This window comes from Phycodurus eques, chromosome 23 (assembly GCF_024500275.1).
Source record: "Phycodurus eques isolate BA_2022a chromosome 23, UOR_Pequ_1.1, whole genome shotgun sequence".
In the NCBI taxonomy this organism is placed as follows: Eukaryota; Metazoa; Chordata; class Actinopteri; order Syngnathiformes; family Syngnathidae; genus Phycodurus; species Phycodurus eques.
The window spans coordinates 6,786,361-6,804,556 of record NC_084547.1 but is presented as its reverse complement, the minus strand read 5'-3'; the positions used below and the strand labels follow the sequence as shown (position 1 = coordinate 6,804,556).

Here is an 18,196-nt window from a genome sequence, read left to right as displayed (position 1 = left end):
ATCCGTCTCTATTGCTCGCCGGTGCCCGGAAAACCAAACAGCTGAAGGTCATTTGGATTGTCGATAAGCACCGAGGTTTCCCGTTGAACGTCTCCTGAAAAAGTATGTTTCAAAGGCGAAAGGTGTTTCTTTCTGTCCGGCTCTGGCGATTGATCTTTTCGGACCGAGGCCAGCCAGACACTCAAACGCGCAAAACGCGGCAGGGAACGCCGCCATCGGTCGACGCCCCCGACGTGAAGGAGAGGGGGAAGAATTCATCGTCAAATGTCGGCTGTCCTCCGTCGTCGTCCTCGCTCGTGACGGGTCACCGGCTGGGACCGTCGCTCCGATTTCCATAAGTCCCCTCGCCTCGGCGGGCTCACAAATGCAAAAATCAGTCGGTCGGCGCCGAGCTGCAAGGACGGTTACACGTCAACGTCTTTCTGGGTCAATTCCCCGGAGGTCCGTTTCCGGGAAAGCCGTCGTCGTGCACGGAAAGACGACGCGAACGCATCTGACGATGCGCGCGGCCGACAAAGCGCCGACGCTATACTGGCTGGTGACGAGGGGAAAATAAGCTCCGTGGTTGCCATAGTGACCTTGCATCACCTACTTCAGTTGCCTTCATTCAAAGCTGCAGAACGACACCAGCGATTGTCCGAGCGCGCGACGCCGATCGCAGAATCGCGGCCGAGCTACTTTCGACTCGGATTTCACTTTGAACTTCAATATAGTTCCATCCAACTCTCTAGCCACAAGATTTCATTTGTACGTGCAATATTCAGCAGTGACACCATTTACTCTTCCCCCCACAACCATGACATGCATCTCAGAAGAATGAATTGACGAGGCAGCGGATATAAAAAGTCTACACACCCCTGTTCAAACGCCACGTTTTCGGGGCTATCAAGCGGCTCTGATCAACCCCAAATCAAGTTCCGACGATCACGTCTACTTTTGACGACCGAAGGTTTTGTGCGAACCTGAACTGGTCGCCAGCTTAGAGTTTTGCCGTTTTGCTTCTTTTTTGACAGCGCAAATGCCGGTGGCCCACTGACTCACACTTCTTGTTATAACGGCAAAGACATCAACTGAATGAATGTTTTTTCCCGCTCACCTTTGGGTGGATAACAATTGCCAATAATTCAAATACTCAAATGAATTGATTTTCAAAAGGACATTCAGTGGGCCACGTCACTTCCGTTATTGATCGAATGATACGAAAATGAGCCATTAACTCGCCGAGCGCGACAATCATCAAAAAGCAAGCTAAATAGCAATCGTATCTGAAAACAACCTGATCGTGCGACGCTGCCTCATAACGAGGACGGAATGAATATTGTTGCCGCGGCGATCCTACGTGATAGCAGCGTACAGCAACCCGACCTTTGGTGAGTCGTGGACCAGGGTGCATTTTAAGGCACACGTGACGTGCACGTGCTGGGCATAGAAACTGTCTTGACACAACATCTCTGGGGAGGATCTATGATGTATTTTATTCAAACCTTTTTGTCAAGTTATCAGAGCGCCAAACTAACTTTTTTTTTTTTTTTTTTTTTTTTAAACTAGGAGCCCAATGACCCCTAACTTAAAACTTTAGGGCACAAGCAGAAAATTCAGGGGCGTGCGCACTGGAAATCGACTCGCAACGCAAGTCTTCACACCTTTGGGTCGTTTTCATATCATTTGATCGATCACGGTAAAAGAGTGAATTTCCTTTTGAAACGCAATTCATTTCACTGACATTTGAGTATTTGAATTATTGGCACTTGTTATCCATGAAACGCTCCTAATTGTTTCTGAGAAAACAAATATTGTCAAGTCATAGGTTTCCGACTTTGAATGCCAAATTCTCCTGTTTCATGGTTTACAAGCTATTTTCTGAAGATGCTAATCCCATTTTCGGCTTTTTCTCCTCTCGCTGAATTTTGCTTCTTCTGTCAGCCGGCACATTTTGCGCTGCCAATCAGGATCGCCTCGGCTTTGCCTCATGGATGCCTACGATTTCAAATCATCAATAACTTTTTGAAAGTAGGACTTTCAGCATGGGAGACACGTACCCATCAAAAAACCGAGACAACATTTAAAAATCGCTGAAGGCAAATGATTTTTTACAGTTATTGATCCAATTAGTTTGTATGAAAATGACCCATAATTGAATACTTTCACAACAAATGCAGAAATTCACATTTGACTGCAAGTTTTGACACCCAATAAACGAGCGGTCCAGCCGAAACACGACAAACACGTCAAGTTGACGTTTGGGCCGGCGGTGCCAGCACGCGGTGGGCGCCAACGGCAGAATTTGCCTCCGATTTTGGGGCAAAGCGCCAGCGTTTCAGTGATGACGGCGTACGGCGCGCAGTTCGACTGCATCGCCGGACAGTATTGCGAGTTTTGATACTCGGTCGCAGTTTGAAGAGGTGGCTTAAGTCGGATCGGCCCCGCCGACGGCCGAGGTGGCGAACGCTACTCGTGTTCGTGTTTTTCGCTGCGACCTAATCGCCGCCCTCCTCCTTCCTTCTCTGCTTCAGATTTCTTTCTTTCCCGGCCTTCTCGCCCCTCCCGGAATTCCACCCATTGAGCGGACGGGGAGGCCGATCCAATCTTTCACGTGCGGCGTTTCGAGCTCCTTTTGCTTCCGTTTTCTTTGAGCTTTCGGTCTCTCGGACTGGCGCTGACCCCTGCCGCTTCTCTCTTGAGGGTTCACGTTCTCCCGCTTCCCTTTGTCAACGCACAAAACATTTCTTCCGTTGATTCTGCATTTCCAAGTCTGCGTGACGGCCCCAGCAAAGTCCCGCTTTCACCCCAAACGGAAAGCGTTCCCAAATCTGCTTGTCGGTCAACAACGAGGGATGAAAATGCTACTTCGTTATTTACAATACTCATTGAAATTCCAGAAGAGGTTCCCACGAGAATTTTGTAGAAAATGACACAAATGTGCAATCACTATTCCTTTTCATGCTACCATTCTCATAATATTTGCGTGACTTTTTTCGGTTTCTCTCAGGAAAAAATAAAAAAAACCATAACAGGCAAATAATACCTACAGTGCTTGGAACTCAAATATGACATGACAGACATGTCGTTCATCAGCGCCAGCCTCCCCCCCGAAAAACAACTAAAGGGTTTTAACGCCGTTACATGTTACTTCATACAAACAAAGCGTAATGACAATTAAATGCTGTACCATGTCAATAATTATTTGCTTCCATTCAACGGGCGACGTGCTGCTCCTTCAGGTGTGCGCACCTCGGCCACCCGGGGGCAGCAGAACACCCATCCATCCATTTTCTGCACCGCTCCTCCTCACTCGGGTCGCGGACGAGAGGCGGGGAACGTCCTGCGCTGGTCGCTATTCGCACTCACAGTCACAGCTACGGGCAAGTTGGAGTCTTTTGGGAATGTGGGAGTACCCGGATAAAAGCCGCGCAGGCACGGGGAGTACACGCAAACCGGATTCGAAACCCGGGATCTAGAACGTAGAGCGTGCCAGGCAGGCAGCACTACGGCGTTGACGCAATGCCTCCGGAGCAAGACGCCGCTATCGGCACGAGGACTCGACCGTACCACCAGCTCCGTTCGCAACCAAACGAGAGGGAGTACGTCAACGCGTTTCTTCTCTCTTTGCTCATTTGCTTCCGTCTCCATGCAGAGAAAGCGTCCTCGCCGCTCCTCTCCTTTCCCCGTAGTTCTGCCCTCGCCGAGCCCTTCGGCGGCTGCCCGAGGCCCGACGCGGCAGGGAGTCATACGTTCGTTTGGTCATACGTGGAGAGGACTTCGCCGTCGTTAACATTGCAAGACATACTAACGCACGAAGCAGCTGCGGTCGAGTGCTTTTACGTTAGGTGCCCTTTTTAAAAAAAGACCACGTCGCGGCCTTTTCTTGTATTTTCTATTCCGCAGCCGCGACCGTCAAACGCGAAGCCGCGCGTTTATGGACAAACAGTACAATAGCAGTCCAGTGAGTTACCGACGTTGCAGTTACGGTCATTTGTTGTCTCCGATGGGTCGTCGTTGATTTGGCGCGCAGTTCTCATCGAGATCTCCGCTGGAAAGATTGTCATCGCCGTCGAGGAGAAGGCGAGAGAGATGATTTCTTTGTTGCAATTTCAAGCAACACGTCCCGCTCGTGCGACCACGTGAGCGGCAGCTAACTGGAACTAACTGGAAGCCGTGCGGCGTAATTAACAGCGAGAACGGGATGCAGAGAAGGGCCCCTATTAAGCTCCAGTCGTAGTTGTTCCCACCAAGCAGAGAGAAAATATATGCCTGAGATTCTTTCTGTATGCACCGTTTGTGTGTGTGGCAATAGAAGTCGCTTGAAGGCTTATAATTACCATAACATTGACACTAAATTTGCTTAGCTCATCTAGGGCGTTTCGCCTTATATGAAACGATATTGTTCAGCCTGCTGCTTGAGATTTTCCTTGATCCTGCTTTTATGTCGGGATTTCATTTTGCTGATCATCTTGTTTTAACGACTATGAAGGTTGCCTGCGTCGTGCTCTCGTCACCGGCGGTCGTCGTTGGCCGCACGAACGCGTCGCGAGTCGACGCCCGGGGGCCGGCGAGCGCTCGGAAACAAGATCGTCGGCCGGTGAAGGAAACTCATTTACAATATTAAAAGCAAAACCAATTCATCAGAGAACCTTTTATTTCAGATTTATTTTTGCCGCAGGATTTCCAAGTTGTTGGGGATCTGCACCCGCCTCAGCGAGTCCCCAGTCGACAGTTTGCAGATTAGCAGACGGAGCAGGTCGTGCGTTTCTGCGCTCGAGCGAGGTTTGCTGTCGCTAAAGCTCGCGAAGGTTGCTCGTTTAAAGCAGCGGTTGGTCACAAGTGAACCCGTCCAACTGGAGCTCGTCGCGGTGAAGCGCGGGCCAGCGGGAAACGCATCCCGATTTGAGAACGCCCGCACACGCCTGCGCCAGCCATCTCGGACAACCCCGACCAGCCCTTCCGTGACCTTGCGCAAACAACGCCAAACGCCGTTTACGTGCTAACGGTTAGCATCCAAAGATGCGGTTTTCGGACTTGGTGGAGCGACACACGTAGACGGATAATATAGTACGGATAAGACTCGCAGGCATATATTCTTTATCCTCTACATTGCAGAGTCTTATTCAAGTCGCAGTAATTGTAGTGTACTGCCTCCCGGTGGCCCAGGCCAGAAGGAGCAGCGCAATGAATTGGAGCGCAGCACAAATTGCTTCATTCAAGTTTTCATAAAGTACAATATTAAAGAGTCCTACACTTGTATCTCAAGGCACCGCTGCAGTTAAATTGGCATAACCTCCGCAGTTAAGACAATACGCTTTCACATGAACAAACTGAAATATAATGTTCCGACGCTGAAAATATTTGCTGTCCCCACATGAAGTCCAGTTTTGGGCTTCGACTGCTGCCGATACATCCGTTCTGAATCGGTTTCACGCCCAGGGACAAAAAAATAAATAATAGCCTCAAACTTGCCCAAGAAGAAAAAGATTCACTCGCAGAACCCCCGAAAATAGCCGCAGAGCCAAAAGAAGCGATGATAGAAATCAGCTCCGCTGCTGCGGCCAGGAGATAAAGGACGAACTTCCTCCGACGGGGGCGCAAGTGTCCTCGGATGCCCCCTTGTCACCGGCTGGCGATACATTTGTGGACTCAGTCCACAGCGACGTCGGCTCTTCTACATTTTGGGGAAGAGCCGGCGCGACTGCGTTCGAGGTCGCCCCGGAGGCGGCGACGAGGATGGAGAACACACACAATGACTTCCAGATGAAGAGCGGTAGCTCGGCGGAGTCGTCCTAGCGATGCTTTTTCATTCGACGTCAGCACATTTATGCGCGTGTGCGGAACAGAGCCACCTTGTGATGTGTGCGCATGTGCGCGTGCGCCTTTTCCATACAAACCCCCCAAAAAAGACTGGGAAACAAGAAAAAAGGCAAAACATGCATCAAAAATACCTTCGTCTCGAGGCTTGTTGGCTGCAGATTCATCGAGTTTTTTTGTGAGCGGACCTAGGGTTCAGAAAAAAGGGGGGGAAAAAGAGAAAAGAGAAAATTCAAAAAAGATTACTGGCAAAAACGTTTTTTAAAAAATTAAAAGACAAAAAAAGAATACCAAAAAAATAAGAAAAGAAGCAAGAGCAAAAAAGGACAAAGCAGTAAGAGTTGTTGTTTGTTTTCTCTGTGTTTTGTTGTTTAAAAAGAGGACAAAAACAAAATGCATCACAGACACATTCATCACAAGAAAAGACACAAGATCAAGAAAGCCGACGATGTCGTCGTCTCCTCTCGGAAGAAATATCTTCTCGCCCTCTCCCCCCTGATCGGTGCATCTGCGTCCGAGTGGGTGTGGCCACGAGCTGAGGCGCTTGCCGGGTGGGAAATCTGAAAGCTTTCCAAAAAGGACCCATGTACGCCCCCCCCCCCACTCAAAAACGGTTGAAAAAACAAAACAAACACATTTGTTGTTTTTGCTCTTACCCCCCCCCCCCCCTTTTAAATGGCACAGCCGCTATCGAAGCTGTCAAAGCGCATCATCAAAGACTAAAACAATAGTCGATTAGCCCGCCGTAGCGCCACACACCGAACCCAAAAAAACAACAACCGCTGTTGCCCGTCGGCTCAAAAAAAAAACAATCAAACAAACAAACCAAAAAGAAAATTCCCCCCCAAAAAAGGCACGTCTGCGGGGGCGTTGCGGCGCTGTGCCGTCATCATTCACACAGCGAGTCAATAATTACATAAGACAACAGGGTGAAAACGAAAAAGAAAAGTGCCCACTGGCCGCTTTTAGCACAGAAGAAAAAGAAAAAGAAATGCCTGCAAATGAGCTACACGAGGTCGAAAGACAACACCAAATCTGATCTTGTTCTTCATTCTGTAGCGCACACAAAACGACACACATGATGCGTGACAATTATAGTTGAAAAACATTTGGAACATGACAAACTGTCGCCACTTCCAGTTCTTTGTACCCTTTTGAGCAAAAGGGGGAGGAGTGCTTTCATCGAGCAACAATCGTCAGTTCGGCAAGAAGAGCACTTGATGGCGTTCGATTGACGTCGCGATGAGCGGCGCGAATCGAGAAAAACAAAAAGAAAAGACGACGACGAGGTTGTTCGATGGACTCGGTTCCCGATCCGAGAAGCTGACGAGCACGCGCGTGCCGATTTCCAGGTCGCTGGAAATCGGCACGCGCCGAGGTACGGGGAACAAATCCGTTCAATGCCTTGTTGTCTTTTTCCTTCCAATGGATGGAATGGAATGACGCCCTGCTGCAGGATTATGCGAAACCCGCCAAGACCGGTTTCACAACATGAGCCCTAAAGATCAGAAGATCAGAAGATGGGAATTCGGGTCAAATCTGCGCCACCAAAAACGGAACCGCGTGAAGTCCTGCAGGTCGTCGGCCTAAACAATGCGAGGAGAGCGAGACAGGAGGTCAAAATCACCGACCGGGAACCATGAAGAGGAAAAAAAGCCAAAATGTAAACGGCGATGTCGGTTGGCCGTGTCACGTGAAATCGGGTGAGCAAACAGGCGAGACGCGGCGAGTGACGGGGTGGCATTTACACAGCGCTAATTAGCAAGTAGGCGTGAAGGTTAATGCCGATGCACAGTGAACACACGCTTGTCGGCTCATCTGTTCACGCATTCGCTGGGCCAAAACGAACTGCAAATAAATTGAAATATATATGTTACTTACATATATTTCATCAGCGGAGGTCAAAAAACAGAACAAAAAAAAGCCGAGTTAATGATATTTCCTTTGCGTCCAGACGCTACATTGGTTAAATTAGGAGCATTTCTGGAATAATTTCCTTCATTTTCCAGGGGGTTTGTGCCTTGGAGGAGGTATAATAAAAGTCATAATAAGAGGAACACATTTCTCATAAAGTGGACCAAAACTTTATTTGGTGTGTTCACACCCACGTGTAAACGCGGCACTTGCAGCTTCTTCATGAAAAAGGGGCAGCCCCACATCCCATTCGCTTTTGCAGCGATTTCTTGAGGCTAGCTTTCTGGTTAAGGGTTTTGTAAAAGGGGCAAAACAAAACAAAACAAAAAAGAAAAAGAAAAAAGGAAAGGCATTGAAATTCCAAAATTCCACGTTTGCATTTTCTGTGAGCGCTTTGAACACATCGTCTGACGTGTACGTTAAGGTGTAAAAACTGCAACAGGCAACAGCGTATCAGGTATGATGACATCCTGTCACTATATATACTGTGTATATATATATATATATATATATATATATACTGTGTATATATATATATATATACTGTGTATATATATACTGTGTATATATATATATATATATATATATATATATATATATATATATAAATGTATACTTCCTTACCAGAGGAATGGTAAAACGCAGTTTTGTGTGCACGTAGCGTGGTCGGCGCTATCCGTGGTGCTGAAATGCGGTTTTCAATGATTCACAGGCTCCCCTGCATTGACGCTAACCCCGAAACCACATTACTAGGACAACTAAATGTTACGAGCAGGGTAAAACTGTGCACTAGTTGACAACTGTTTGCTACTACGAGCGAGGACAGAGAGTGTACTGCATGGACCTCGAGCTGGTCTTGAACTCATTGACTGCCGTGGACTTTTATAAACACATTTTTCAACAGGAAGTGTCTCTTCCTATATTATTTATCTTTTCACTGTCACTGTGTTTAAAACCTCTGCGTTCTGTCCGACTGAAATTTTCAATAAAAATCCATCAGAATAAAAAGCTCCACTTTGGCACAGTGAAACTGTCGCGGCATTAACAAACTCAATAAATAAAGGTCACGTCACCTCACACCTGCACAGGGCATGCATATGGATGCTCTCAACAGACGACGTCGCATACAGATGATGCAGCTTCCGGAGTGAACCGCAAACAGCATGTAAAAAAAACAAAAACACTTCTTTTCAAATCAAGCCGTGACATTCAGCTGGAGATCAATGATTATTTTCCCACCAAAAGCCATCTGATTGATGAAAGCAGCCTTATTTTGTTGATTTTTACAGTTTGAGGCGTCGCAAAAGCAAAAGGCATTCACGTCAAAGACGCGAGTGAGGACAAATCGTGTTCTCGTGCACGGACCTTCGCTGGATATTAAGGATAGGGAATAAATGCTCAAAAGACTTCCCATAGCAGGATGTTTGAGGAATGTTTCCCACGCAAAGTTGCATAAGGACTCGGAAGAGTCTCAAGGAACGTCGCTTTTGTGCCATTTCCTTCATTTCCGCGTCCGTGCCGCATCGACGGTCCACGACAAGATGGCCGGCGGTTCGGGACGACACCTGCGCCATTGTCGCGAGATCGATGACGAGACCCGCATGAGAAATTTCACCTCGACGAAGATAATGACGTTTGCGTTTATTGACATCGTTGCGAACTACAGGCACAATAATAAACGCTTTGCTAAAGTCATACCTCGCCGACAGTCAAAAGCATTATTATTCTCATCCATTCATGTCTGAAATGTCGTTGCAAGTAGACACATTCAGTCAGTGGGATAAATGGAGCGTGCACGCGGTGCTAACACCGCCACAATCAGAGGTACTTCTTCAATCAGACGCGCTCCCAGATTGTGTGATTATTGAAGCGCCCTTGAAAAGTCCATTCACTCCGCCGAGCCTAAACGGATCATTGAAACGAGCGAGCGAAGCGCTATTACTGTCTCCGTCGCTCATCCATCTGCAGATGGGAAGTTGGGAGACTTTGAGGCGGGAGAAGGAGGAGGAGACGCGGGATAAAAGTGACAGAAACGAGGCGAGAGATCAGGTTGCGCGTCGTGTCACGTGCGGTACAAAAGAAGAAAGAAAGAAAAGAAAAGAAAAGAAAAGAAAAGCCCGCCACAAGCCCCACCCCCTCGACGTACCCGGCTAAAAATAATTGCAACGCGAACGCTTTCATTCAGAGCCAAGTGCGAAGGCAAAATGCACGCGGCCTTTGATGCTCGGCAGCGGGATGCAGGAAGTAGGGAACGGTTGCCAGGGTAGCGCCGGCTCACCCGGTGAATCCTAATTCTTCCTTTGCTTTCGGATTTGGGAGAAATGGGTTGGACTTTTCCCTCGTGCGGAAAGTAACCGCTCTGCACACAAAAGGGCAATTCGCTCATCGGTCGAAATCGGTGTGAGCGAGCGCCTCGCCTTTGCCGAGATCATCCATCCGCCCCGCAGGCAGCCGGTCTCCGCTGTGAGCGCCGACACATCTCCGTCCCGTAACGTTGATCGGATTGCTCCGCGTGGCCTGCGGAACGTCGCTCACGGACGAGTCTTGTGATTTGGATTTTCGATCGTCGTGGCATTTTCCACGGCCATCGGCTCACGTTGCGGCACGGAAACGCGCGACCCCACCTCGCGAGGGTCCGGACGCAAGCGCAGGCATTCCGGTTCTCGCGTGGCCAGAAAGGAAGTTCTGGCTGCTGTCGCTCGTTCGGATCAGCGAGAAGTGCCTTTTGCGATTTCCGACTGGCTGCGAACGCACCGCAGGGACGCTCGGCAGGGCGGCTGCATTTGAACGAGAGGACAGTTCCGCTTGTTGTTGTCGGTTAAGGAAGAGCTTTTTGATGGCTCAGCCCTCGTCATGGTTCATCAACAGCTTCAAAGTGATCAAACCTTTCGTGAAATTGGGACTCTTGTCGAGGCTGCAACCGATTATTCATGTTTACATTATTTCTCATGGGAAAATGATGCTCAATTGACAAAGCCTGTTCAAGAACCAATCGAGGTTCGTCGTCTCTGCGCGGCGATGGCCCGCCGTTACCGCGTTAGCATCCAGCCGCTCCTGACGAATGTCGAGAGGAAATTGGAATACACACACTGCAGGAGTGCGAATTTTCCGGAGGAGGTTTGCACTCAAAAAGAAAGAGGTCAAATGATAACTAATTAGCGACACCATCAAGGAAGAAAAGTTCAGCTGAGGACAGATAGTGAGAGAGATGGAAATGTTTCTCGACATGAATCCCAAAAGAAAGCGAGAGAAGTGGAGGCAATTGTGCCTTTGATGAACTCATTTGAAGTGATGACCCGGTTTCTGCATTTTCTATCGCCTCAAATGCTAAATGGACAAAAGTATTGCTGAAGCAAAAACGTCTTTGACAAAGATGAAGAATCGAAGATTACGATTTTTCCATTAATTAAGAGGTATGTCTCAATACGTTTGGCCACATACAGTGTTACCTTGACTTATAAGTTTCATTCGTTCCGTGACCAAGCCCTTAAGTCAATATAAGGCACCGTATTGTACGAAAAGGTCGCAGTCAAGGACGAGTGGCGAGGAAGAACATGCGACGTGCCAAGTCGTCAACTCATCTCCGCGAAAGAAGCCCCTCATCAAAAGGGGCAACTGCGACTGCACTACACGAACACACCGCATGCTTATCAGAACTCAACCATCTTGTTGGACTGTATCAACGCCACCAATCAGATGCAACCTCTCCCGTCTTCCTGTATCGGCGCAGAGGGGAAATATTAAACGTTAGTTTGGTTTGTAGGTGGGGGGATATACGGTAGAATTAACTCATGTTAACCCGCAGTAGAGCGGGTTCATTCTGACCTGGTTGTGTAACTGTGAAAACAAAATATCTGCCCTCATTGCTTTGATTGCCCTCACGCTTTCAGAAATTGGAGTGGACTTCCTGGAATGATGAGTCTTCGGGGCTTATAAATGTCTGTGTGTTGAGCAAAGGAACACAAGAGTGGCTGTCATGAGTCATTCTTGCTCGTTTGGCCATCATCTTATCCAGCACAGTGTTTGGTTTGTTTGCTTGTTTTAGTGGTGGCCAACGGCAGCTCATTCCGAGTGTTCGCATCTCGCATTTGTGTGTTTGACCGTTTGTCCCGTTCGATAACGACTGCGGCTCTCCTTGCCCACACGCGAGGGCATTACGCTACTCGAATTGCTCCGTTTTGTTTCACGTCAAAACGATCGATCCAACGACGACGGCTCATACAAATTGGTAAACTGGGGAACTCGTAAGGTACCGCGAAAATTGTAAGAAGCACACACGTGATACTTAAAAAAACTTCAATGGGAGGAATAGGAAAGGTTATTCATTGATGAAAAGCACGCTGAGACAACTTGCTAAGCGCCTCCCCTTCAAAAGTGATTGGCCAATCCCAGCTTTGCCTTCATTTCAACCACATTCAAGGGCCGTGCGTGTACGAAGGGCGACCGGACCGACTGCCAGGGGGGAGGGCTTAGCGCAGAGTCGGGCCCCCTGGCGCCCCTCGTCCCCCCCGCCCAGCAGCCCAGCACTCACCATCCTCCATGGGCACGTAGACGTTGAGATAGAGGCAGTCCTCGCTCTGGTTCTGGATGTACCCGGCCGCTACGTCCAGGTTGTCTGTGAACCACACAGGTAGCATGATCTCGGGGAGCACCCCGTGCACATTTTGGGGGCACACGGGGGCAAACTGGGTGGCGTTGCGGATCTCCTGCCACGAGCCCGGGGCTTCGGGCGGCTGAAAGCGGCGGTCGCCGATGGGCGCGGTGGCATAGGGCACGCCCAGGTACTGCTCCACCGGGCCCAGGATCTCGTTGTTCAGGTCCTTCTTGACCCCTCGGAGCTTGCCGTAGTTGGTGGTGACCACGGGGTGCTTGGAGGGCTCCACTTTTTGGCTGGAGGCCACATTCAAGAGGAGGGCGAGGCCCAACTGCATGCACCAGTCTGGCATGAGGGACCTTTGCCTTTTTTGTCCGCTCGCAAGGAGAAATAGCTGCATGACTGCAAATGGAATCGTCAAAAGGGACGCGAGTCCAAAGGCGGGTGACTAAATCAAGGAGCAGCTCATGCGGAGGGTGCGCAGGGATTCGGAAGGCGGGCCTCGGCGGGGGCGCCAGGTCAGTGCTGAATAGGAGCCGAGGCTGTCCCGGTGGCTTCCGCGGCCGTGGTTCTGTTACGTTCCATCCCGCTGCGTCCTGTCCGGTCCCGTCCTGGCGACGTCATCGATGTCTGCACCTGCGCTGGGACACAAAAAGAACATCAGAAGCGCAATTAACCGGGATGGTGCTTTCTTGGGATCTGAAATATACTGGGAGGGCAAAACAAGTACGACATCGTCGCTGAAAGGAGACGCGCTTAACTCAACTGGGTTCATTTAAGGAAAATCCTTTTGCTTCACGGCACTGTGATGACTTAGCATGAGCTGAAAATAAATCCGGCCATCGGTATGGTGTCCCGTGACCTGGGGAACTCCTGCGCAGTGAGTTGACTCGGTCGCCGCACACGTGTTTTATGCATCGCAGCCCTAATTCGGACTCGTCCCGGTATCACCTGCACGAGGGCTGGACTAAGCCAAAAGTAAACATAACACAAAAGATTGTGACGTTGTGACGCCTTCACTTGAGAGGTGAGGTTGACGCTTAATAATAACGGGGCACTTTAGGCAGTTCAGTTTGTCGCTAGACGCACGCGCAAGCGCACGTCGCCGTACATCCATTCATGTAATCTTCAGCGTAAATCCTCAAGTGCCGTAGCCTGTCACAAATGCACGGAGGGGATTACGCAGTGCCGTAACAACATCGTCGGGGGGGCGTTACGTGACGACGTGGGAACAATCATGGCCGACGTTTACGAGCGGAAAGAGTTCCTTTCCAATTGCGACGCTCTCTCTTTGCTTGATCAAACCTCGTTTTAGTTGCCCAATTTCAAGTTGCCATTCAGCGAATAATTGCTTCACCCGCACCCTCTGGAGCGACTCTCCATTGTCGTATTCCCTCCCCCCGCCAGAGTAAGAGTTAAATGTCTCACTCGGGTGCGAATAAGGTGGCTGGTTCATGCCGTTCATAGCGGTGTGATCCAGCCTGTGAGACCAAAAAAAGAGCTTTGGCTCAATCAAGCCGCCGTCACTCATCGTGTTCTTTTGGCGCAGTGCGTTCAGCCCGAATGCGCCCGCGGCACCAGACTTTGTTTCTCAGGGGACGCAGAACCCGGCAGGAAAAACGGGGATTGGAAGTTGACCGGATGAGATGCACAGAGGTCCTTCGGTTGACCCGTACAGCGGTAGGAGGCGCAGGCTTTCCGCTCCGAAACTTGCCACGGACAGAGCAAATCCTACTACGTGTCGGAGCAGCGTGAGCGCCACAAAGCTTCTCAAACTGGCGCTGAACTGCAGTCGGGGAGAGAAAAACCGCAACGCTGCTCCGACGCCATCTGGCCAGCCGTGAGCAAGGGAAGGGTTAGGGTTAGTACGACAACTGCAAAGCCAAAGCTGTCAAATGCTGATGCGCTCATGTCTGCCAGAACGACACCTTCAAAAGTAGAAACGAGGAAGTGGCTCGTGACTTTCGGGACCCCCTGGACATATAGATATGTACACGTATGTAGCCGATGACTCCATAAAAGGGGCAAAAACTGACATTTTGATCTCTTGCTTTTCAATTTCAAAATAAAACGCGCCCTGACCCTAAACCACCAATTCAATCCTTGTGAGAAGACACTGCGTCAATAAATAAATCGCCGCAATACCAACAAACAGCCAAGTTACAGGAAGTACTGCGATTACTTGGATGAAGATCAAATCATTTGGGCCGAGCAAAGGTCGGACGCGTCATCTCGTAGTCAATTAGTGCCTCGAATGCTGCAGCTCGCCGTAATTAATGTGTGAGCAGACTTTAATTAGCACGGAGGCCGCCTCGCATTAGTCACTGCCTCTCGAAGATGAGGACGCCTCCGTGCTGCGTCGGCACGTAAGAGCGGGCCTCGACCGCTCTTACGCGCTGTGCTGTACACGCTACACGCGTCACGTCACGCCCGTCGAGGTCGGCGGTTCGTTAGCACCCCTGACGTCTCTGACAAACGGACTCCTTCATGTGAGTCGATGTGCGAGTCCCACGCACACGCAGCGACGTCAGTAGCGTACAAAATGACGAGCTAAGACAGCGGTGCGGCACAAGAAAGAAAGAGCAGGTGACAGACAACAGGGAACTATTTGAAATTGTGAAAAAATGCATCATGTTATCGTCCTTCGAGAGAGAAGTTGAATTCGGTGGAGTTGTATCTCAAATTCTCTTTTCCCACTGAAATGAATCGAAATGCAATTCATTTGTTCCAGCCGAGCCTCGCCCAAAAAAACTAAACTAAAAAAGTTGGAATGTGTATTTTCTAACTTTATAAAAACATACAGTAATGACATAAATAGAATGAAAATGAATCATTCGGATGGCCATCGTGCTGCTCTTTCTGGTGTGCCCACCTTGGCCGCCAGGGGGCAGCATTTGAAGACAAACAGATCAACCGCGCTAATATCAGTCGTTCTTTGCAGAGGATAAAGAATATATTATTGAGTGCTGTTATATTGTCTTTCTACAGGACATGTGTTGCTGCACCATTTGCGTTCAATCTGTTGTGTTATAGCACTGCAAGATAAATGCGATTGAGCATTAGCATTAAGCTAACAGACCAAAAGGCGAAGCTATGCGTTTGTTTGAAATACACAAAGTGGAATTCTCTGGCGGCGATAAAAAGCTTCGAGTCGCTCGCATCTCAAGGCGCCAATGTACTTTGAGCCGCCATTGTGCAATATTATGTGTCCTTGGGCCCCTGAAAAAAGTTCTTCCCGTTAATTTGTGACACAGCTCCAGCCTTGGATCCGTGCAGGCGTACCTCATGTTATGTCCGCAGAGAGTACCCGATCACAACTCATGAATACAAAGCGGGTGTGTCTGATTGGGCAGCGCCCACGCAGCCCGCCTGATGCTTTTTTTGTGTGTCTGTGTGTCACACTTCCTTCAAAGCGTTTCTATAAATAGACGCAACGTGCCAAGCTACGCAGTGTGATGTGTTATCTAACCTCAGAACGCACACACGCCCGCAGACCGGCGTCGGCATCTCGGCGGGCGGCCGCACGCTGGGAACTCTCCGCCAGCCTTACGGTTACCATCCCGGTTTGTCGTGGTTGCTTTTGCCGTTTCCCTTTGAGTCACATTCAGCTCTAGCTTGTCTTTTGCTTTTTGAATTCTTCTTTTCTTCCCTCGCTTCCCGCAGTGTCGGCACGTGACAGGTGGCGCGGCTGACCTACATTGACGGAGTTGTTTTCATGGTAATTTCTCTCCAGGGATCAAAGCTTTATGATGATTTTAATTTTTGGGTCTTTCTCCGGTTTTTCTTCCCGTCTGAAACACATCCATTACTGAGACTAGTCGCTGCCGTGGACATTTACGTTCATCAGCTGGAATCCAACCGTTGACTGCCGCTGATGAATATATCTGCCGAGTACGTTTTTTAACGGGAACGTATGGAAGAGGGCCTCGCCCAGCTCGTCTGTGAACTCCTTCTTTCGTAGGTGCTTCTATTTAGGGCTGCGGGGGGAAAAAACAAAGTCGACCACAAAAATTGGTCGATGCAAAAAATTCCGCCTTAAGGCAATGCAAAATATTAATAAAACCATATTTGTGCCGCGTGGAACCATGTGGCCACCTTCCATTTTTCCTGCACCGACATTTGTTGCAGACGGACGCACTGTTGGGCCTGTGAAAACAAACGACAGGAGTACGTTGTTTTTAAGACACTACTAGGTGCTTAATGTACATATAACAGGAGGCATGAGTGAGCTGAAAGGTAGTTAGCTTTTTTTTTTACCTAAAGCAGTTATCGCGAGCATGGTAATACTAATCGTGAACGCTAACTGTTTATTTATTGTTGTCTCAGTACCGACATATTTTAAGGATAGAAGTCCAGCACTCATAAATGAGAATAAAATGCATGTTCGAAGTAGGGGGCGATTACTGACAAAATATCGACAGGATAATCGATTGCAAAAAGAGTCGAGAGTGACAACCCTACTTGTATTGTCGCGGAGCACAATATACTGTGCGTCTCGAAATTGCTGGCAATACGGAGAACTCCGCTTTGAATGGCAGTGAATGAGTTCAACGCCCTGATATGAGCTTTGACTCGAAAGTCGGGAGAAATGCACGAATGCATTTACTCCGAAACCAATGACATGTAACGCAAAAAGAGAGGGACTTAGCGCGTCATCTTGTATCAAACTCTTATCTTGGCGTCTCTTCCTCTCAGAATCCTCGTCATTCCTTCTTTTTGTCCTACAAGAGCTCACCTTGGAGTGGAGCGCTAAATCTTGTGTGAGCACTTTCATCATTCGCTGCTAATCTGTCAGGCCGCACCAGCTGAACGCCAAGCCGCCACCCCCCCCCCCCCCCCCCCCCCCCCCCACCACCTCCGACACCCACACTTCATCCCTTCCTTCCTCTTCTATTTCTCCGACGTCGTGGTTCAGCAGACACGGGACGTCTGACGCTCGGCACGAGTGCAATCGCTGTGCACACACACACACACACACACACACTAATAAAGTAGATTTGGGAAAACAGGTATGCACCAAAAACATCTTTTTGAATCTGATGATTACGTCAGAAATTATGAAATAATAACTATTTGGATATTTATTAATCGTTTGGAGACGTTGTTTAACTTAAAATTGTCCCAATCCACGGGATAATAATAATAATAATAATGTACAGTCGTTGACACTTATTGCATTATTGTTGCTTTCGGCTCGCAGGGTTAACAGTGGTGCCGATGCCAAAGAAACACCGACGACAGGGCGAGCGTGTGTGCGAAAGAATCGCATGCAGGAGCACAGCGCGGATCGATAGCGACGTGTTTATTAGATTGAGCCCACGAGTGGAACAAGCTTGTGCTCTCGTCTCTCTCCTTGGCCCTCAGGCAAGGAAGAAGTGAGCAATAAGATGCTGTCAATCTGGTTTGTTCTGATGCTTTTTAATGGCAGGTGGGTAAAAACTTTTGCACATTTGTCTGTAAAGTGAATTCAGAGTTTTGTGTCTAAATATTGAATAGACGTTAAAAGATCATCGTCGGAAACCTGCAAAGACTGGGAACAATGTTCATTTGGGGAGACCGGACCCTGAAAACGCATCTTGCCATTGGATCGCCAGCTGACGTGGTTCGCTTTAGAGGGCCTCGTTGTCGACCACGAGTGCGCGCATGTCATGCAAAGAAAGACGGACGAGCGAGGGGGGGGGGGGGGGGGGGGGAGAATTATTTTATTTTATTTTTTTACGTTTCACTTGACTGCCAGCGTGCAGACCGGGACTTCGGGCTGCGTGGCCACTTTGGAGCGCCTCGTTGTCTCGCCGTGGAAAAGCCCCGCGATGACCCGGTGGGATATACTCAAGCCACTGGAGGCTTTCAGCAGATGATAGTTTCGCGGCTCAAACGTGTCGTTATGTG

The 18,196-nt window shown here is 49.0% G+C and overlaps 1 protein-coding gene across 6 annotated transcripts in view; it reads right to left on the bottom strand.

The window, feature by feature from the left end:
• Positions 1-18,196, bottom strand: part of nlgn2a (neuroligin 2a) — a 49,405-nt gene that overhangs the window by 18,549 nt on the left and 12,660 nt on the right. For 3 of the 6 annotated variants that reach the window (XM_061669728.1, XM_061669732.1, XM_061669730.1), the window contains exon 2: positions 12,245-12,943. In XM_061669728.1, the coding sequence (XP_061525712.1) occupies positions 12,245-12,707 (463 nt within the window). In that variant the 5' untranslated portion in view covers positions 12,708-12,943. Of the gene's footprint in view, positions 1-5,933; positions 5,988-12,244; positions 12,949-18,196 lie in introns of all 6 variants that reach the window. The other 3 variants (XM_061669731.1, XM_061669733.1, XM_061669729.1) reach the window with 2 other exon arrangements.